At 36.1% G+C, this 23,358-nt stretch overlaps 1 protein-coding gene across 4 annotated transcripts in view; it reads right to left on the reverse strand.

The window, feature by feature from the left end:
- The window catches only part of LOC150099720 (zinc finger protein basonuclin-2-like), a 306,977-nt gene that overhangs the window by 111,185 nt on the left and 172,434 nt on the right, over positions 1-23,358 (reverse strand). For all 4 annotated transcript variants that reach the window (XM_090404535.1, XM_090404538.1, XM_090404537.1 and 1 more), the window contains one exon: positions 13,284-13,386. In XM_090404535.1, the coding sequence (XP_090260661.1) occupies positions 13,284-13,386 (103 nt within the window). The remainder of the gene's footprint in view (positions 1-13,283; positions 13,387-23,358) is intronic.

Consider the following 23,358-nt stretch of genomic DNA (forward strand, 5'->3'; position numbering starts at 1 on the left):
TAATAATAATAATTATTATTTTTTTCAATTTGAGCAATGCATATACGCCTGGCTTTATCGTAATGGAAGATTAATGGCTAAACTCCATAGAATTTAAGAAAGAAACACATGACACGCAGTTGACCTAAATAATCAGTGTCTCCGCAATGCAGTCTGAACAACAAATATACCCTAGAAGTGGAAAGAACTTGGATTAGAATTCCGTACAGGACGTGAGAAACATTCATTCTTTCCCAATAAAAGGCGAGTTAGTAAAACAGATAACTCAGCTAGAGAACACAGAAGCAATTATCAGACAGGATATATTCGCGTCATTGCCTTGATTGCTTCTGTTCGCACCTACAAGACCCAACGTGGGCACTGTGACCAAAGACCTAATCATGAGAAACTTCCCTACTTCTTGAACAATATTTACTACACATTTTACAGGTTAATGTACCAGCTGAACAAGAAACAGAAAATGTATACAGTCAAATTCTGAAGTTTTAGCACACTTAGTGCTAAATCTTGACAATACTTCCACGGTTTTAGAGGAACTTGGTAAAGATTGAAAAATTTCATTTATTCCCATTTTATGCTACCTTTGATTTTGGCATCAACAGTTATTTTGTAATTTTAATGTGCTTTGAGTTACCTGTAGAAAAGTGAGCACTACATTGTGTCATCGCTGTTATCATTGAAAAGTAAGTTGGAGTGTACTATTTAATGTACTATATAAAAAATACGCGGAAATGACTGACTGCTGTAAGTTGTTTTCTGTTAAATATAAAAAGAAAACGACTGATATCTGGTGAAACTATATACACATGAGCTTTCGAGTGAGTGGTGCAATTTTAATTTTAAAAATCAACGAAGCTCAAGTGACTATTTTTAAAAATAAATTTTATTTCCCTATCAACCAGATATTTAGAGAAATTATTATCCATTGCGTCACTGATTATTTTGAAACAAAACTGGCCATGAATATGACAACGAATTTGCACGATACATTTTAGATATTATAACAAAAAAAAAATTAAATAGAAAACAATGTATGAAATTGTTTTCAACAAAATCTTTGTCGTTTCATAGTTCTTGTCAAATTAAATCATTTACAGAATTTACATTTATTTTGTTCAATATCCTCTGGAAATACATCTAGATCCCTACTCCAATAAGATTTCACGTTTAAGCAAATATGAAAGTTGTCCCCCCGCTTGCGTTTTCTAAGAATAATTTTAATCCATTGCCTAGTGCAGAACTCTACAAAGTGTAAAATGGCCAAAAGTTCACCGAAGAGAACAGGAAGACTATATCCCATTATCAAGAATGACACAAGTCCTGCATTGTACACACACAAATTTTGATCCATTCACAGAGTTCATTTGAAAAACAGGAATGTTTTCCATAGAAGCTGACTCTTATTAGAAAGGGTGTTCAAAGAAAGCGTGGAGCTTTCTGCATAAACTGAAATTGTTTAGAAATCACTTCTAAGGCTTTCTAAGGTTATGGGAAAGCCTTACGAGTAATTCCAACTTCAGGAATTACTCATAAAACAGGAGATGCTCTCCTGTTTTTATTAAAATTACATAATTAACACTTAAAACTGTGGATTTAATTATGCTTTATTAACTTTCACCTATTGGACTATAGATTGGAGAGAACTCGCCTGCTACTTCTGTCGTACTAGATTGCACGAATTCAGCTTTACAATTCCGGTCTCTGTTTATAAGCCTTCTTTCCTACTGGCACACAGCAGTTGGTCATGAAACTTGTCGAAACGTTTATTAAAAACAAAGTTACATACAAAAGGTTTTTTTTTCCCATTATCGAGTGTCCTTGATAAAATTCAGCTTGGTGATTCTCATCAAAGGCAGTTTAAATTATGACAATGTTTATCCACGAATGAGCTGTAAAGTAAGAATTTACTTCTTCGGAAATAAATGTAAAGCTACAAGCTGTTACTGTTTCGATAAAAATACCTTGAAATATATGTATACAACTCTGTAAAATCCGACATATTTCATTTGAGATCCTACTGATTTCTGTGAATGAATCCAATGAATTTTTCTTGAAATGTAAAGGTGTCATGCATTACTCTAACTTGTGATCACGACACGCTCACGATCTTCGGCATTTGCTCTTAACAAAAACATATTTTCAATTGTTAATACATTACTGCGGTTAAATAACTCAAACTGCGCATACTGCTTAGAAGCAATGTTCATCTTAAGCGGAAGAGTTACCTCATTCCTGAACTACAAGAACAGAAAAAAGCTGTTTCCGATTGGACCTGCATGTTATTTTATAATAGGAATATTATAATTAGAATTGTTGCTGTCTAGATACCTACACTCTTGTCGAAAGAATATATTGAGCTTCGAAATTTGTTATACAGACGTTTATTATTTAGTAAATTTCATTTCAGTTTGAACAAATAAAGCTTCTACTTGAGACAAAAGAGTTTTTCAATTACTGGAACATGTTGATACGTCGGAAACGTTATCTTTCACCAAAACTATGGCTGATTGGTTGCTTGTTTCGTTGACTTGGATTTAAGGCCAATGCATTATCTGATAATTTTGTGTCATAATAGCCGAATTTCCATGTTTTGCGAGAAGAAAAACCAGAGTTTCCAGGAGGGAACCTTTCACCGCCGTATGAGACCGGCTAACCCACCTTCAGCTGAAAAATCCTGTAAAGGTTCTTCGCGTCCTAGACGCGATTCGAACTTAAGTCTTTCCAACCAAAGGGCATCGTCGAAACCGAACTGAGCTAAAGAGGCTCTCCAAACTATGGCATATTAAGTCAAACGAGCCATTGCTAAACTATGTGGCTGTCACACTCGACAAACTTTTTTTCGATCTCCACGAAGTTTTTTGATTGCTTTAGCTTAGTGATGACTTTTCTAATAGCATCATAATCAATTGATATCTATCAATAATTAAAAACGTTTATCCCTTAAGGAAGCTTTCGGTGGCTGAAATTGAAACGAAATTAAAAACAGACACGATCACCGATTAATTTTTGTATATTTGCTATTCCCCCCCCCCCCTGCTCTTTTTAATGCATTGAGATTTCAATACAGGACGATACTGTTTCGCACCTGTTAATTTTCTCCATAAGTAGATATACCGAAACTTATAAACAGTGAAAACGAACAGAATGCACGCACACGAATCGCATGTATTTTAACTAACCAGTTAAATAATCATTAGCAGTTTGCTTGTTATTTTAAATTTTAAATATGTACATTTTTAAGCGCAGTGTTTATTTGTAGGTTTCATACAAGATACTGGTCCTATCTTCAAATGGTAATTTCCTTCCCTAAAACGTGGGGATAGACATCACAATTGGATATTTAATGAATGGGGAAAACACCAAACCGGTTTGGCTAGGCTATTCGCAATAACATCGTGTTGTAATGTTATACTATAAGAATAATTACCCTTAGCAACTTGGAAAATGGTAGGTATTTTATTGAAATGAGTGAATTACTCACGTAAGGGTGTGTACCTAGAAGGTAACTGTTGTGCTGAGGAATGGAAAGAATATTGAAAGGATACACAGGAATGAGGGGAGCCTAACAGAGAACATTGGAAGGAAAATTATACCTGAGATAAGTGAAAACTGTTTGAAAAGACAAAGAAATTTAATCGGGAGCATCGTGGATTGACAGACCGAGCGTGTACATCTTACTTGTGAGTCAACAAAACATAAGGCCTACGATGGATGAACGCAAATAAACAGTGCGCGCGGATGATATATCAGAACACCTCTTTTAGATACGCTGTCTCCATATTGGCTTCTACTCTTTTAGTCAGTGCGGTTTGCTTGCGCGCCCACAAACGATCCCTTAAGGAGCCGCCCCGAGTTTTTCCTGCTGCTCCAAGTTTCTCAATATTCATGCGGAACTAATGACCGTCAGTTGTCCTCAACGCGGCTGCACAAGAGAAGCCGCCCCAAACAGGACATTCCACCTCCACGGGACGGATCTCCACCCTTCAGCCGAACGCCGCCGATAAGAGAATGCTGTCGTATATCTCCGCTGGCCGACACTAATGCCCCCTATTACGATCCACAAACACTGGACCACCTGTAGTGTCTCGAGTCTGCGAGGACACTTTTTTCTCAGCCATCACCCTTCTCCTGTCTACTTCCCTCCCCCTAGGTTTCAGAACAAAAGAGCGGTACTATCTGAACTCGTTACTTCAGTGGCTAGTGTTGCGTTCATAAATTTTGCCACACTAACGCCCCCTAGATGTCCCAACCACATCAGAGATCCAAAGTTGTGCTATAGACGTCACTGAAGATTATGGCGGTGTTCCGTGTGTGCACACTTTACGACCCTTTCTTGTTGACACTTAAAAAACGATGACATCGATATGCACACATGCCGGAGACGTCGTGTCTGCTTACTTTTTATAACCTTCCGCATCTCTAGAAAATGGCAAAAGCCGGGGGTGGGAAAAGAGACAGGGAAAGCCACAACAGTTTCTAGATAATCTCGTAAAGAAAAACCTATGTACATTTCTAGAGGTATGTCGTTCTTATTGACGAAAACGCGCCCGCTCTTTTAAAAGACCAGCTATTTTTCATATGCTTTATTAAATCTTTTTCTAAATAAACAGCCAGGCACTCCTCTGTATTTACCTCTTATTTCAGCGTGCTAAAGACTTTTCTGTATTTTGTCTGAAATATTTTATTAGATTAACACTGCTGACAGATTTCGACTTTAAATAGAACCTTCAAGTAATTATTTGAAACCCAAGGGGAAGGACGCAAAGAATCATCATAAAAAATTGTAAAACTGATGGCGTGGTTAGCATATCCGCTTTCCAATCATCGAGTTCCGCCGGGGGCACGGATGCTGTGATTATTGTCTTGAGGTGGGAGATGAACTTCATTGCCCGATTTGACGCCACTCCCCTCGCTTACTGGAGGCCTGAAGTGGCTTGGAAAAAAGTTCCATGTTTGGTTTCTAGAGCGGGATTTCTAGACTACGTAAAAATGGGTGTGTAAAATAAAAAAAATTGGAAAAAATCCATACTTACTCAAGTACAAATGTACTAAAGGTTTATAAATAAACCTTTAATAGGTGGGAGGAGCCACATAAAATATGTCACTTCTCTTTCTATCTATTGGATTGTGGCGCATACAACGGTATTTGCAATTTTCATGGCATCCACTTTTAAGAAGACGCATTTTAAAATACATTCAACATGCATACAAAGTGAATATAACCTTATATCTAGATAGCACATAAGTTCCGAACATTTTGTACACCAGTTTTTTTCATGGAGAGAAAGGAGTATAGCCAGCACACTTCATGGAAGCATAGGAAATGCCATGACTGCATTTTATTAAATACATACATCTTCAAGGCCCACCTTTCCTAATTGGGTTGTGGGGGCAACAGCTGCAAGAGGAACTTCCAATGGTCACGATCCTCCGCCACCAAGCTCAGGTGTTCTGGTGGGATTCCCAAACGTGTCCACCCAAGATTTTGGATATAATCTATCCAGCGAGTCCTTGGCCTTCCACGTGGCCTCCCACCCTCTGGCTTGGCAAAGAGGGCCTGCTGAGGGAGCCTCTCTTGTGGCATTCTGACCAGGTGCCCGTACCAATGTAACTGTGATCTCTCAACACTGACAAGCAGCGGTTGAGTATTGAGGGTTTCCCGAATTGCAGAGCTTCTGACTCTGTCGGATCTTGTCAGCCCCGCAACCTCTCGAAGAAACCTCATTTCAGCCGCTTGGATTCGTGTGCGCATTCTTTCGGTCATTACCCAACTCTCATGACCATAAGTGAGGATGGGGACATAGACTGTATTGAAGACCGCCAGCTTTGCCTTCTGGCTTAACTCCCGCAATATTGAGCTTGCTAAGCCAATTCGAGTATTGGCTTAGCAATACTCGAATTGGCCAATTATCTAGCTCTACGTCCCATTTTTCATCATTCGTGAATATGGACCCAAGGTATTTAAATTTCTCCACCTGCCTCATTGGGACTCCACTTACATGTAGAGTGCACTGGAATGGTTGTCTTGAGAACACAAATGTTTCAGTTTTGGTCACACTGATTTTCATTCCGGCGTCTGCACAAACAGCTACAAACCTATCCAGGGTCCGCTGGAGGTCATCTGTGAAAGAGCTAAGCAGAAGTAATTTTATTAAATAACATTTACAATTCTCGTTTTATTTTGTTTTCTATTTCTAAGGTATTTGCATTCTATTGATGTTACAGGTTATAGAAAGAAAACGTGGAAACACTAACAAGTAATGTATGTTTATTTTTGTGCAATATATTCTATCAATTTTTTTTCTGCTATCAAAAATATTTTCGTTCACATGGTTTGTTTTATTTTAGGGATCAATTGTAAATGATGTCACATCCTTCAGATGAAAGGGACGAAAATACGTTATACTATGATGGAACGAAGGAAGGAAGAAAGAATGTCTCAGATAATTTAAAGTCGAAAAGAAGTTGATGTGGTTTCTCAGGAACATTCTGAATTTTAATTGGAAACTCAGCACCCTGAATATTTTGAAATTCTAAAAAATCCTTTTAAAAATTCCAAATGAAAAATTAAAGCGAAAACATTATATACTGTTACTGACTGATCACATGATTCGGCAATTAATAAGTTATTTCAGGACTGGTTGGACGGATTTCATTGAGACTAAGTATTTAAAATCTTTACAAAAAATATGCCGAGCCATTCCAGTTTTTGTTAGAATTGGACCCTTGGCAGGAGTACAATGGGGGATAAGTTGTTAAAGTTACGAGTATATCGCATTATATCTCCGTTCAGATTTGATGGAATTGAATAAAATTTAGGATATACGGGCAAGATGTCCATGGTTTTCATTACAAATGGATTTTTTTTTAAATTGACAAAATTTGGCTAGACAAAGTGATTCAAACTGCAGTATGTTAATGCGTACTACCTGGATGGAATTTAATGAAATATGATTTCTGTTAGAATTTGTGGAATCGTTTCAATTTGGTCTTATTCATTTGTAATGGCAAAATTAGCGATTCAATGTCTATATAGTACACAAACTGAAAATTAGTTTGTGTTATAAACGCGCTATAACTGACACTTTTGATTTTTTTATAAAGTATCACCATACGATACATATTCGCAGACGACCTAACAGTTTTGCAAAAAAAATAAAATAAAATAAATTAATTAATAAATAAATTAAGAATTTAGCTCTGAATGATTTCAATTTGTAATGTATTGAAGCCTACAAGAATTATTGTTTGTCTGGTCATTATGAGTACGGTGCAACACAGTCATTAAATTAGTCCTAGGTTTACGATTTCTTGATGAAAAATGTTTTTTCATTATAATTATGTTTTTATCGATAAATATTTGATAATACTTCATGCTTGATCGAGTTTAACAGGATCACTAGTAAAGCATTTTAGGGTAGTTTGACAATTTTGATGCCGAAATCATGCAAAACAAATTATGTCAAAAATAGCTCTTGGTTATGTGATATACGAATTCACAAGCATAAAAAGTTGGAAAATTTTGATTTTTCGAGTTTTCAATTGTTTATTTTTTCATTTATTCGTTTATTAAGTTTGTTTCGATATAATTAATTTTTTTTTAAAAAATGTGATGCAGAACCCAATTATAAAACGGAATCAAGGTTCTCATTTACAAAATGGCCGGCCTTGTATTTAACTGTCATCCTCCACCTCTTTCCAAATCAAATTTTCTGGCGATTATGCATTATGAGTTAAGTTCAGATTGTCGCAATACAATTTAATATTAAGTTGCTAGTTTTGCTCAGAGCTTAACGCACGCGTAGTGTCTGCATAAAAGAGAATGATGTTTCCAGCGAAAGAGACATCTACATCAAGCTGAATATAATTGTTTGGACAGGCATATTATACTAATAACTCCGAATCTGAAGCATAAACAAATAAAGAACGTGATAAAAACTACCGCTAATTGTCAGTTTTCACGTTTTGAGAGACAAGTCAGGAATAAAAGTATTTAAAATGTCACCTAGTTAATAAGTATTATTACAGCCTTTCCGTACTTATCTCTCTTGCTAAGTTGAGAATTCTCCGGCACAATGGCACCTCCTACATTGTATTTCAAGTTATGAAATACGATCGAAGACCGAAAAAAAAAAAAAAAACCGGTTTGATTTCATGCAAAGAAAAAAAAATAAATAAAGCCTTAAGCGACTGTTTTGGAAATCTAAAAAAATGAGGCATATATAGGAAAGGTCAGGTGAAATTGTGTTGCATAAATTAAAGAGCGATGGTCTATTAAGTTATAACTTGAAATGCACGAACAAGTCCTCATAATAATTTCATGCCTATCGGCGAGCCAACCCGTCAATTTTCCTTAAGGGAATATTACAATACCAAACGCTTTAATGTCGCTTAAAAAAAAAGTGTGAAGACGACAAAGTTCGAAGGGGTTGGTCTATTTCCGACAATAAGTCAGATAAAGCAAATAAAGAAGAGGCATTCTTTATTGCTGTCGGGTCCTCTTTTCAAATTCACACTAGAACCGCAGCTGTGATTCTTTATTGTACAGAAGAGTGCTTGAACAGTCAGAAGAAAAGTAACAAAAAATTTAAACACCTTTTTCAATAATGTCTTTCATTTAAATATAAAGATTCCTTTTATTTCTCCCTGCTTTACATGCTAGGGATTTCCCGTAAGCAAACCCCTATTTGAGGAAAGACTCAATAACCTACACTGATAAATACGATTATAGATGGATTCAAGTGGTTCGGTTAACTTTCATCGATTCAACTTAAGATGTTTAGAAAATAAAAATTCGTCAGCAGTATTAACTGTATGGAGCCTCAGTTCCATGAAGCTGGTGAACTGGAATGAGAGAAGAAGCAAACTAAGGCAACGAGATCAGCATACTGTCGGTTCATTGTGTGCGTTCTTCTAGTCGCACTGTGGGATGAAAAATGGTTTCTTGGAAGGGAGGGGGGGGGTAGAACCATACCACCTTCATATAAGACCAGCTAACTCACTGTCAGACGAACAGTCTTTATATTCCATTAAGAGCTTTTTATCTTACGTTAAATACTGCAACAAGTATAACACTTCTGCAATTCCAGTTTTATTAAGCTCAACTGAGACAGTTGGAATCTAAAACACTAATAAAAGAGGAAGACGGTCAAATGCAGTTCCTAATTTAATTTATATTCGAAGAATGATAAAAATTTATTTAGATTGGGAGTTGCATGCCGAAACATGCCCCGACACGTTTTGACACACCACAAATAGTCGCGTATTAATTGACGTCTGCTACTCGCAGCCATAGTATGTGTGTGTAGAGAGGAAGTGCATGCTATTAAGATTGCATATATATAACTGATCCTTATTTATATGAAATTTTGTGGGAAGTCAAGAAGTCTGCAAGATTAAAAAAAAAAGCTGACAGGGTGACATTAGGAGTAAAAGCGTTGACAAGTATCGTAAGTTTAAAGTGTCTGAAAGTATGGCAATTCAACAACCAATAGGACCGATGAAAAATGTTGAACGAGCAAGAAACGTGATATTTTCTTTCCTTGTTAAAATCACCTGCCATTAATAAAAAGTATCGTAGAGTAACGACTGTTTACTGTGTTAATCGCAAATCTCACAAACAGTAATCTTCATCGGTACAAAGGCTATTTTTGATTAAATTTTATTTAATCAAAGCAGAGCATTTTATTCTGAGCCATTAGTTCAAACCTTTAGCGCAAGTCCCACAATGTCACAGAACAGATTTTCTCTCTTTCGACTTAGCAATAAAGTATAAAAAGAGCATTGCTGCCCTGAATGTAAATAACACTTTTGGTACAATAAGAACTAAGTGGGAGATGAATGCATGCAGTCTGAATCTGTAATCGAACTACAGTGTTGCCAAATCCTGGAAATGTGGGACAAGAGGGAAGCGGGACATAGAAAGGTCCAATGAAAATTTCGTGTGACCCAATCAAAGTAATCGTATGTTGAACGAAAGCTTGATGCAGAAGAGATTTACGAAATCATAATTCTGTCACTGCCAATCAGGACATTTTACGTACAATTAACAATTTTTGAAAGTGTTCAGGACGATACCAACTTTGGCCTCTCAATGAAGTATAGTGAGTCGCATTCCACAACTGCATTTATCCACTTGTTTCTTCACTAATGTAATTTTAAAGACAGTCTTTAAAATAGAAAGATGTCTTTAAAGACATCTTTCTATTTTCCATGGAAGAAAACGTATAACTGATAATATAAAGGAAAATACATAACTGATAGTATAAAAATAAACAGAAATAAAAATGCCATTTACCTTCTACATACAAACACATCTCCGTAAATTATTTTCCTCAATCTGTATGTATAACAAGTGAACGTCCTCACAAATTAGCGTTTTAACAATTTTTGTTGAATACCGCCAAAGTAACTAAAGCTATAGGGCCAGTGCATTTATATCTTTTAAGCGCATGTTCTTGTGACGTGGTTTGGCGTAGGAGTGGGGGAGTATCATCATATGAGGCCTACGGTTAAAAAGCCTTTATAAAGGTTCAAGACTGGATTTGAATCCATATCTTTGTAACAAAAAACATCATCGTTGCTGAACTGAGCTGTGAAGACTCTTTGATAATGGACAAAACAGTAAATTTTTCTTTATTTTGGAGAAATATCATTAATCGTTCACGGTTCCTTTTGTAATTTCGATTTTCTTATTCCTGGTCTTTCAGGCCTTTTCTCAAGCAGTCAGAGCATATAATACTTCGCCACGTCAATCTATATGAAACTTGAGAGTAAGTGAACTGATCTCGATAAAAATGTAAAACCCTGGTGAAAAATTGTCAAGAATTTGAATTTCATTAAAATCAGACAGCAGCAGTTTATCACTTTATACGAGAACAAAACACGTTTTTTCAATGTGTTAGTGCGAGTAATTTCATTGTGCGTGCGATCTAAATAGGGGTTATTCTACTCTGGATACCAGCGATTTTCATCACTTCCCAAGGATATTAAATAGTGTGCCATGAAAGCAACTATTTTGAATTGCAACAAATAAAGGAATTACTGTTATAGCTTTTAATATTTTGGCTATTTCTACTTCTTACCATGAGTCCACAATTGATAAATTACATTAATTTGTATATACACTAACAAATTCAAACTTAGAGGAAAATAGTAAAGTGGATTAATCTCAATTATTATTAAAAAACCTACAATTAATGTTAACAGAGATAATCGATAATTACTAAGTTTATGTTTCGAAGAATTCTAAGTTAGGAAGACTAACCAGTACCTAAATCATGAGTCTTTTTTCTAAAATCTAAAGTATTATTTGTTTAAACGTTCCGATTTTTAAAATGTAAAGACAAATGGAACAAAATAGCGGACACTTTCCCACCTTTCTATTGTCAGAGTAATATATATATATATATTAACTCACCCACTGAGAAGTTTTCATTCATTGTGCTGAATAGTTTCATGAATGCTATTTGGAATGTCTATGAGTTGTAAATCTGTCTCACTCAATAAATAATTTTAGTGTTTTTAATACTGTATACAAGACAGTGTACCATTATTGTGAGACATATTTCAACAATTAGGGAATCGGTATATAGATAAATTATATAATACACCTGAAGGTAATAGCGAAAATATCTTAATCCTTCTTTCTTATTAGTCGGTGTCTCCTGATACGTATCAAGATAGTCAATTCCCCTTCATCTGCAGCGCGCATGTTCATTCACATCTCATTTCGCTGACCTGTTTATCTTGTTACTTTACTAATCACTCTTCCCACATTTTCACCTGGACGATTTACTAGCTCGCGTACAACAAAAACGTCTCCACTTCATCACTGTCCTCAGTTAATTTTTTTATAAGAATGTTATAAACAGACCGCCTGCGTCTTAAAAAAAACTGAGAAGAAACACTTGGAAGCCAAAGAAACTCAGGAAGACGATAAAAATAAACCCGAAAAAATGAACGAGTAGATTAATTCTGTCCACGGGACGCATTCCGCTTCTATCTTAGCCACTTTCGCTTCGCTCCGTAACCCTAGCGTTTCTATACTTTTATATTAACTCCCCACGACGGGGCGAGCGTACTCCGGTCCGTTTTCCGTCACTACCAATAAGCACGACTTTACAAAAACGCTATCAATAAATCTGAATGGCGAAATAGGACGGCCGAATGTCACACGGGGGAACCACTTGTCTTCGGCGCGGTATCAGTTCGTAAATCCTGACCGGAGAGACCGATTACTTAGCTGGTGCACTGGTCGAGTCTCCCCCGATCTCTTTCCCCCCCTCCCCTCATCTAGCAAACTGTTCCTATTCTTTCTCACCTCCCCTCCCCTTCACTCGCTATCCGCAACTGCACGCACAGTCGTCGTGGAGATGGTTGATAAAAATTTTGTAAATGGCTACTGTGAAAAATCCGACACGAGCTTCGCTAGAACCCCACTTAATCTGTCACCGGAGAATTTGAAGAAGTCGGCATTTCGACAGGAAATTTTGTTATCGCTCCGCTAACATACGGTCGGAGAACGAGGATCAGGGATGCTGGCGGTAGAAAGGGACAACGCTTGGAAAGAGAGAGGGGAAAGGCAACAGACAACGCAAAAAATCTTAAGTCTCCTTTCGCCCCCATTTATTTTGAGTCCAAGCCTGTGTGGCCAATATGGCGGCAATATTTATTTAATACAGGGCTGCCAGTAAAGCTCATGTAAAGTCAGATTTGAAGAGGCTGCCGCCTTATAAATGGCAGTCCAGAAGTGTAGGGTGGCTAAGCTTGAAGATGCGGAGAGTATGATGGCCACTTCTCTCCCGCCGATAATCTCCTGAGCATTCTTGTAATCCCAAGGAGCTGGACTGTAGATGATACTAACAAAACATCAACGTTCTATACCTTACAGTGTATTATTTAACTTTGAGATTATGGTGGATTAAGGGGTAACAACCCCTCACCAGATCTATTCAAAAAGGATGCCAACAGAGAGGGGGGGGGGAAAGCTTGTTTGTAAACTGTAGGTTATCTTATTAGGGTGTTCTAGAAATTTCATAACCCTTTACATACTGTTGTTGGTAACAAACAAAAGGTCGAGCAAAGTAGATAGCATTCTTATTTTGAAGAAGGTTTTACAGCTAAAGCAACTGGAAGACAGAGTAACAAGCGCAACACTTAAATCTGGAGATACACTGTATGTTACTGATAACTGTGGTATAAGATATCATGGAATGGCAGGCAGTACAATTGTCATGTGATGATTAAAGACTACACAGGATACAAGCGAGAGTAAAACTTACCGTGGGATACCCAGCTGTGCCTGCAGTTACCACATACTCTTACATGAGATTTTCCTGGTGTAAAGCAATCACAGAAACATGTGGGTATAGAACAGCGGATGGCCTATATGAGAAGGAAATAAAAAGGAATATAAATACAGTGCTGTTGTTTTCACTAGAAATGGAACAGAAGCAGCAGGTGATATTAACTATAAATATCACGGATCTCTTAATACATAACATATATATAACGATGGTATACTTATATGTTATAAGAAACTAAGTGAAGAACATAAGCACTCAAGTCGAGTTTCCAGTGAACAAAACTGGTTTTTATCTAAGTTTGATGTCGATTAGCGATCATAACTGAATCCATTCTTAAATATATTTTATTATCGCCTCAAAAACTTCAGGAAGCATCTGTGGCAAACTGCACCGTACAGATCCAAGTTAGAACTTCCAGAATTGCAAATATTTAGCTATGCAAACACAATTGTTATTTTCCTTTTATTTAAGAAAAATGAAATTGTAAATAATATATATCTATTTTGGTTGATGCGGTACTAAAAAGGTGGATCGCAATTCAAAAACCTCTTTCCAACAAACTTTCGAAGAGAAAATAACAATTAATGCAATTCACTAATAGCAAAAAATATTATCTGTTTAATAAGATAAAGTCATCAATTCACTGATTATTCCATTGCTATTAAAAGTATAATTTCAAGCTATTATATTTTAGAAATATTTACCTGTTAATAGGGTGTGGCACATCCATTTGACAAGCTTTGCATGGCACTTTATAGAATCATGGAAATATGAATAAAAGAAGTATTACTAAACTGAATTCTCTACAAGGCAGGTGCTAAAATGTTGTCTGTAGCTGGATACGGTAATATGTTCTGCATATTTTATATATTTATAAGATTATTCAGTGCACATTATGGTAAAGCAGATCCAAGAGAATGCAAAAATGATCAAATACTGCATCGCATCAAATAGCCTATCAAAATGAGGGGAAACTGCGTGTTGTATCTCCCAACATTCATTTACAGGAAACGACTCTTATCAGCAACATCAAGAGGAGGAGGCAGGTGGTTAGGACTAGCTTTATACACCATATTTTGGGGATGGAGTCTTGTCTGGTATGACGACCTTTATTGCCCTATTCATCAGATTAATTACCACGGGTCGGAGGTGGGTTCCACCCAACTCATTTTCCCCACATAAACACCTACCTCAACTAAAATCTTAGCCGTAGGCTTAAGATATACATTAATGCTAGCGGAATATCAGCAAGCGATTGTAATCTTTTATAACACACACACAAATGTGTGTGCACGCGCGCAGCTGTGATAATCTATTAATACTTCACGCGACAAAGTTTAAAAAAGTTAGGATGCTACAAAAAGTTAGCGAATTCCGCATGAAACAAATGAAGTCCAAACAAGAATGGGTAAATAAATAGCCTTTAAATTGTTTTCTTTGTATAATTCCATACGTCACTTCTCAGATCGATTTTGACTTTCACTGAAGACCTAAGCAATGAAAGTTAATCCACGAGGCTACCGAGAATTGCCTGGTAACAAAATTTGTATTTTGGATATAGGTAGTAGCTGGATTGGAAATATCTTTTTTTTTTTCTTTCAGCCTAACTTTTTCCCACTGCTGGAATAAAGGCTTCTTCCACTGGAGAAAGGTTGGGTCTACTTCTCCCATGGTGGCTCACTCCATCTTGTGAGAGTGTTTATTCATTTGTATGAAGGTGGAACACAATCACAAACATCCATGCTCTAGGCGGGATTCGAACCCACAGCTTCTTGCTGGAGAGCAGATACGCTAACCACTCGGCCAATCAGGCCGGCAATATATATTATACTTGATATGAAATCATGGATTCTGCCATCGAGATAGCACTCGGTCTCCACAGGTCTAGCTCCCATGATAAGACTCCGATAAACATCAGTCGGGATATGGAAAAGTGATTAACCAAAATGCATGCAATATAAATGTTGCCATATATTCCTTCTTTGAAGGTACATGGGATGGGAAGAACAGCTTGCTGGACAAGTACTGCCTATATACTAGTAGCTTGGTGAGGTATTTCAGGTATAATATTTTGTCTGCTTACATTAGAGTAATATATGGATAAAAATAAAATATAATTTCCTGTATAATATAATTACTAGTATTCTCTACCTTCGAAAGCGGTAAAAAAAGCTTGCTACAATGCACTGTATATTCCTACCGAATCACAAGCCCCAAACATAAAATTTATTTAATTTCGGGTCTATCTGAAGATTATTTTATAAAGTAGCACTATTTGAGTTTAGCTAGATCAGTGGCATGCACAACTTAGAGATCACAGAAATATTTTCTGGAGTGTTAAGAGAATGCGTGGCTAATCTAGTTTATCGTTAAGAGGCTTTGCAGAGTTCATTAGCAAATTATAATTTATAAGCTGTTCAATATAATCATTGAGACGACAGTTTCTTGAAACTGAATCAAATGTCGAAGACAGGAGTGGTATGTGATGATACAGCCTGTCTTTGATAAAATACTTATTAACCTGCAACAAAATAGCTACTTATATGAACATAGTTCAGTTTATAGAATTAAAATATAAATTCTCTGTAAAAAACAAAAAAAAAGTGGAGAGGACATTGCATCTTAGTAGATGTCCCATCTACCGTTGGAAGGAGGCATTTGGCAACCAATATGATAGCTAACTGTGGTTATATTTTGTTGATGCATTTTATTAAAACGTTCATGAACTAAAATTAAAGCGCAAACCTGTAGAGTGACGTCATCCGAACTTGCCTACAAAGAAAAACGCTAACAGACCAAATTGTTGCATAAAGCTCCGCGACACACGGCGCGTCATGGTATTCCACTTGGTTTCAAACTAGAAAAAAAAGTACTGCAAAGCATTATTCCACTTTTTGCATTCAAGTCTTCTCTCTGTTTCAGAAAAATACACTTAGAACGTTTCTGAAGGGGACCGTTGATTCTTTATGACAGAGCTTCCCGTCGCACGGCATGTCAAGTAACTGGCAATCTCCTAAAAAAACATCTCGTATGTAAAAAAAAAAAAAAAAGGAGCCAAGTACTGAGAAAGCGGCAGGCTGACTGCAGTTTAGAAGAAGAGAGTTGGCTGACATCTTTATTAGCAGTGTTGTTACTGCTGCTGATGTGTCACTGAAATTTCACAAAGTAGTTTACATTTATAATAATTAAAACATGAATGTCAATCAACTAGTAGCTTCTTGCAGCCAATTTCTGACATTCTCGGTACTATTTTTTTCCCCAAAATGTTATCGCTTTTCATTTTTATTTAGCACTTAAAATCTCCAAGCTGTGTCCTGTTATTATCTTTAGGAATCGCACTTAAAGAGTGACTGCTGGGTATCTTGAGAGAATTATCACAAATATGGAAGCAAGAAAATTTACCAAATCTTGTGGAGCTATTCTAAATGAAGAAACTTATAACTTTATAAGAAACTTTATAAAGTTTCTTATAAAGATTGAAGTTTAAATCTTGAAATTGAAGTTTCTTATAAAGAAAGGCTTCTTATAAGTTGAAGAGGCTTGTTGAGCTCAATTATGAAGTCATGCAACAGACTACGCAACACGCGATATACATTGCTACATTTCATCCACAGAAGAACACAGCAAAATTGAGCAGTCATAGCATGTTGGTGACAGATAAGCATGCAAAAACATGCGTGACCTGTTAACACGAGATTAGATAATTCGAAGTAAGATGAATTACGATAAAGGCATGACTGCATGTGCTGGGTGTTCATAGTAGTCTGCAAATGCGAGCGTATTCATATTGCTATACGCGGAACACCAAAATCGACCACTGGAGCAATCCAAATAAATTGGAAGACAGAGTAATGCTTCATGCAAATGAAATTCCTATAAGCAACTGATTAATAATAACCAGATCTCGAGGGTGTTGCGACACAAAATGATACGCCCATCTTTGCGAAGTCACGAAATTGGTTGCCGCTTACGAGCCTGCACTCTTCTTCTCCCTAGTCTCTACCAAGTTTATGCTATTAAGTGCAAAAGCAATGGCAAAGAGCAGCGGTAGAAGATACTACCGTGGAAAAATGAGTCATATTACAAATGAGTATGTATACAGTAATTGGAAAACTGTTTCGCATCCACGATCATAAAGATAGATTCGAATCCAGTCAGAGATACCAGAAACTTTTCATAGTCATTTCATCTCAGATTGAAATAGCAGTTTTTCCTTTCAGGGAGTTGTTAATCTCTCTCTCTCTCTCTCTCAATGAAAAGGCGATTTATCTAGTATGCGAGGCCTTATCGCCTTAGTTTCTGCTTTACTCATTTTAAGAAACCCAACTCAGGCACGTAGTGAAACTTGATTCAGGAAGTGCTAAGGTGTGAAGCTGTTTCATGAGATTTGGCACAGGTCAGGCAGTGGTGCATAAAACTGTGAAGGTCGAGTACTTGTTTATAATGATTCCCGTTGAGGAAATCTGATATTATTTCGATCTGAAATGTAATGAAACTAATTGTTTGTTCTGAAAACCTTAATGAAACTGTTTGTTCTGAGGAAGGGTAGATTAAAATGACAGTTGTTGAATGTATCAGGCATTGGAGCTCGTTGCTGACTGAATTAAGTGATTTTGTTTTTCCATCATAATTTTCCTAATTGCGTTGTTTCTATGAATGCTTATGTCTTGCCTGATATAACCATTCATAGAAATCATATCTTACGGGAGAGAGATATTCTTTCTTTCTCTCTCTCCCTAGCATACATCGATTTTCATAAATATAATTTCTCCATATTTCTTTAATACTTTTCTATTCTAAAAAATAGAGATTTTCTGAAGAATTGCAAAGTTAAATGAATAACGTGTGCATGTTGTTGGTTTATCAATGCAACAAACATGGCCTATTGATAATCAAACATCCAAACCTTATTCATTTTAACTTTACAATTTCTTTGATTTAATATTTTCTTTGATTAAATATTTCGCTTTCTTATATATTTAAGACATACTTCCAGGGACTTTCCAAATAAAACACTTTCAAAAACACTTCCAGTCAAATTGGTCAACAAATGAAGAAGAAGAATGCATACTAATTGTTTTAAAAAAGTGCATATTTGACGTTCATACAAGTAATATTTATCAGACATATTGACTACTATTATTCTTCTGAACCTTTCAACGCTACATGCATCTTCGTGATTTTTATATATATTTTTTAAAATAAAATTTTTGCTTCATTGATTTTTATATCTTATACATGTTTCATGGGAGATTTTAGGCCCATGTGCCCATTTAAATTGAAAAGAATTGCGCTGCTTCCCTAATTAGCAGTTATCAACTCCCACAGCTTAGACTATAATCAGTTTAAAAGAGGAAAACAGCATCTTTTAAATGAAAATTAATAGTAAATATTCGAATTCTTCAATAGCGAAAATTCAGAGCTAATACAGCTTGTTTCATTCTTTAATTTTACAAAAGCCAGCGAGTGTTTCTTGGGATATGAGCACTACAACTTTGCAGTGCTCGTATCCCTTGAAAAGATTCAATTCCATGTTTGGTTTCCAGAGCAAGGTTTTCAAAATTATGTAGAAATAAATAAAAAAGAAAAACAGAAAAAAAGAAAATCTTTATCCAGCCTATGGTCCTAATGCATTAGAAGTTTAAAACCTTTCATTGGTGAGACACACACGTCACCTTTGATAATACAGAGATCTCCGCGCAAGATCAGATATCTCTTCTTAGTTTGACTTACGCCTGTAGCCTCTCCTGGCTTTAGCACATCATATCCATAGCTTTCTTCAAAAACTGGGTATTCTTTTCCACTGAAGGTATTATTGTGTTTCTTAACCTTTTCCAGTTTGCGGTCGTTTCTCATGTTTTCTGTCTGGTTTGGATTTCGTTGAGACTTGAAAGTAATATGTGTTTCCCTATGTCAAGTGACTAGCATGACGATAGGTATCCTAGTGATGGGGCTGCCACCTTAAGACAACTAGGCTTGCCTTTTTTTAGTAAATAGTGGAAACTACAGTTTGAGAGGAAAGAGTCACCCCCTCGCCCTCGAATTGCTCTTATAGCACTGGGGGGGGGGGAGTAAGAAGAGAGTAGAGGAAAAGAAGAGTAGAAGACCAGTCTCCAGATATGATATACCAAGTGTATATTGTACGAAGCAAGATCAGGTCTAGCTTGGGTATCTCGGTTTGCCATGCTCGTACTCACAATGTGAGCCAATTGAAAAGAGAAGGCAGGGTAGATCTCAAAAAGGAATATTGGATGGATAATGAGACCGGAACAGACCAATGTGGTCTATACCCATAATTAGTGTTATGATGATGGTATTATTGTGTCTGCATATGACGTGGTACACTTCTAAAAATGCTTGATGCTACCTTGAAGTGGATGGTCGTTAATCGGTGACCTTTATCTCACAGACTCACTCCAATCACTTTCTCATTGACATTATTTTCGCGTTATGCCACTTCTATTAGTATTTTTTTTTATTGACATTGTTCGGATCAACTGGTTGTCACCATTCCATCTACTTTCGGAACAGTCTTCGCCATAGCTTTTCCTTGTGATTATAACCTCCACTTGTTGGGAAAAAAAATATCAACATGTTTCGTTCTTCTTTTTGACCACTTGTCCACAGTTGGCATTGATGTAGATTGATATATTAAAAAATATTCAGCCTCACACCAGTGTACCTTCCCGGCCGGTCTGCCTATTTCGCATGATAAAAAACTCGCCAGTTCCTCACGAAAATAAAATACACACTTACGCACCACATTCCCACCTGGTTTCACAACGGAATAGATCGACTAGTTATTATGTATAATTGGTGTTAAATATGTTATGCTTTTTAAAAGAAACTTCAGTTTCAAACGGACTATACTTTAGCACGTTAAGAAAACATTTAGAAGTCGGCATAAAATGGACCAAAGGGAGAGTATGAGATTTGTGTTGGCAACCACTGAGTTATACTTAAATATACTGACTAATTTTTGATCTAATAGATCTTATTTTATTTCAGATTAACTAGATCGACTGGAAACACAGCACTTTGAAGACTGAAATATAAACATACGTAAACTGATTACAGTGTTGTTAAAAGTGTGATATTGAAAAAGTAATGCATATCTGCTGATGTTTAGCAATTAAACTTAATAGATTACAATCCATTTTAAACATTTACGACTGTTTTTAAGTCAGAAATATAAATAATTGGTTACATTATTAAAAGTTGTGCAATGAAAAAAGTCATCTTATTGTTTTTGCATTTCCTTTGAAAATGCTACTACTACATTCTTCACTGGCTGTATGGAATTCTCTGGGTTTTGTGAAACCTTAACCACTTTATAGACATCTTGCAAATCTACACATCAATTTCAGATGTAACCATTGCAGAAAAACTTATTCTCAATGGAATATGAAATTCAATAAATTTGATATTAACACACGAAGAAAATGACTGAAGCATTGAATTTGCTAATAATTCTATTAATCTCATGTTCGTTAAAAAATTGTGGATTAAATATTTTCCACTTTAAAATTCATATTATATTAATTAGGCAAGCTTCTTTGTTATTGTGTTGAATTATTAACAATTTATCTCAAAAGGAAAGTGATTTGGATTTCCCCCAGAATCACTTTCCAACCTTCAATAAAGTGTGAAAATATGAAGTAAACACTGTGAAGAGAGCTTGTAATTTTACAGTGTTATCATGATTACTCGGTACGTTTGTTTGCCTATTTGAAATTACTATGATAACTTTCTTCGGCTTGAAATTTTTAGCAGGAGCGCACCAAAATATAACGAAGTTAACTTTAGAATGGTATTTGAAATCATGAGAGCAACCCGAGCAGAATTCTTTTCCTCTTTATCCAACTACAGTTTCTTTACAGTTTTAGTAAATCACCAAAGTCGTTTCAGATCAACAATCGGTATTGATTCAATACTTTGTTCGTAATGTCAAAAGTGTTTCAGCGTCTTTCCCTCATTGTCAAAGTAAAAGGAATCCACTAGTCTAACTCACCATTGGTGAGTCACCAATCATAGTATTAATGTACTAAAGATCTTTCGTCGCTGGTTTCACATTAAAAACATCTAACCGAAAATTTTAGCATTATTATTCTATGTCATGTCAAGAAATATGCAACTTACAAAAAGGAATTAGTAACTAACATACGTATAAGTGTGTTTAGGAAGACTCAATATTTGAAAAGCCATTGTCTGTTCCAGTTCGCATATTATGGCAATCTTCATGGGCAAAATGCGATGAGAAATTATATATTTTTTAAAAACGACCTGGTTGACCTGGGGAAAAGAATTGTAGCATATTAGAATAAAATAGAACTAAATAAAACTAGATGACCAAATGCAACCAATCATGACATATTAGCTTTTACAGTTATACTTATTTAATTAATATCTCCAGTTTTCTGTATCCTTCCATGCAGAAGGAAAATTGGATTTTTTTTAATAATAATAATATCAAGTACCTATATATGTCATATAGATACTTGAGCCCTTTTATTTTTATGCTTTGTTCGTGTTTAATTCTCCCTAAATCAATCAATATCGCAATTTTGTTGATGCTTTATTAATTATGATTTAAAGTAGTAACAATGAATTACTGATTTACCACCTCTCCTTTTATTGTTTAGCATTTTATTTTATTGACTGACTGAAACGGAAATAAGAAATCGAATAGGGGGAGAAAAGATTAAAAGTACTGTAATTACTGACATAGCTAAAGAAAAAAAGAAATAACTGCAGTACTTATTAAGTTCTCACTTTCTACGAGAAAGAAAGAGAGATAGAGAAGGGGGAATAAAAAGAACAATTCTATATTTACTTGATGAACGCGGGGCTGGTGCGATAACGAGATACTTTCCTCTCCGTAGAGCGGCAGGTCAAACGCATGCAAGGGAAAAAAGAAGAAAAAAAAAAGCCCTGAGCAAAATGGTCAAAAATTAAACACTCCCAACTCGCTAACGACGACCACATCGGATGTGAGCCGAGAATGGCAAACCTCTCTACGGACCGAACGCACTTTCCCCCTTTCGTTGTCCGATGTAATGACCTCGACTGACCAGAACCCAGATGTTCCGTCAGACAGCATGATGGAACTGATGAGAGAGAGAGAGAGAGAGGGATACTGGCTAGGTTAAAACGAAAGAAAGACACAAGCACGGAATAGGATAGATAGAAGAAAAACAATTCCCGCGCAGCTAGCGGAGCCATCGCCAAAAGAAAGGGGTGGGGGGAGGGGAGTGAAAGAGAGAGAGAGCGAAGAGACAGCAAGTGAGCTTCTCAATAATGTATGAGGTGCGTGCTAGACAACGAGGCTTGGCCGTCGGTCTTGGTAATAAGCTTCGAGTGGGCATCTCATTGCGGTAGACCTAATTCCCACGTGTGTCACGAGACGAATTGCAGTACGTTGGGATGTTTCCTCTGGGACCAGGCTGAGCTAGGCAATTTGAATGTAGCACAAACTGGCTTGCCTGAAGAACTTAACTCTTCCTTCTTTCTTCTACTGAAACTACTGTCTTCGCCGTCTCGATCTCGCCAAGAACCTGAATTAATCACAAATGTCACAGATATTTTGATCTACTTAACACGGCGAAATAAAAAGACTGTACTTTTAACCAAGAGAGTTTTATGTAGCGTTGTTTATGGTAGGCACAATACCACTTGAAAAAAAAAGTTATGGTTGCATATAAGATCACATGATATCCTGGCATTTCAAAATGACATCCACAAAACTCGATCGTAAGGAAGTGTAATTAGTCATTCCACGTATAAGCAATACATTTTCGACTGTTTCCAATAACACTAATGACGACTTTAATAAGTTAATTAAACACGCAAAATTCATTGAATGCTGCCTATATTTCTCATCTTTCTTGTTTTAAAAAATTATGTTTATGATTTGCAATAACTGCTAGCATAGATTTTGATTAAAAAGGTATCTGAAAAAAAAAAACTTATTTTCGGTTCGTTTTGTAATAAAAAATATAAACGAAAATATAATAAAAAAAAATGAAAGCAACTTTTTGCTTGTGAAAATAAT

This window comes from Typopeltis vanoorti, chromosome 14 (genome assembly GCF_054136105.1).
Source record: "Typopeltis vanoorti isolate ZY-2024b chromosome 14, IOZ_Tvanoo_1.0, whole genome shotgun sequence".
NCBI lineage: Eukaryota > Metazoa > Arthropoda > Arachnida > Uropygi > Thelyphonidae > Typopeltis > Typopeltis vanoorti.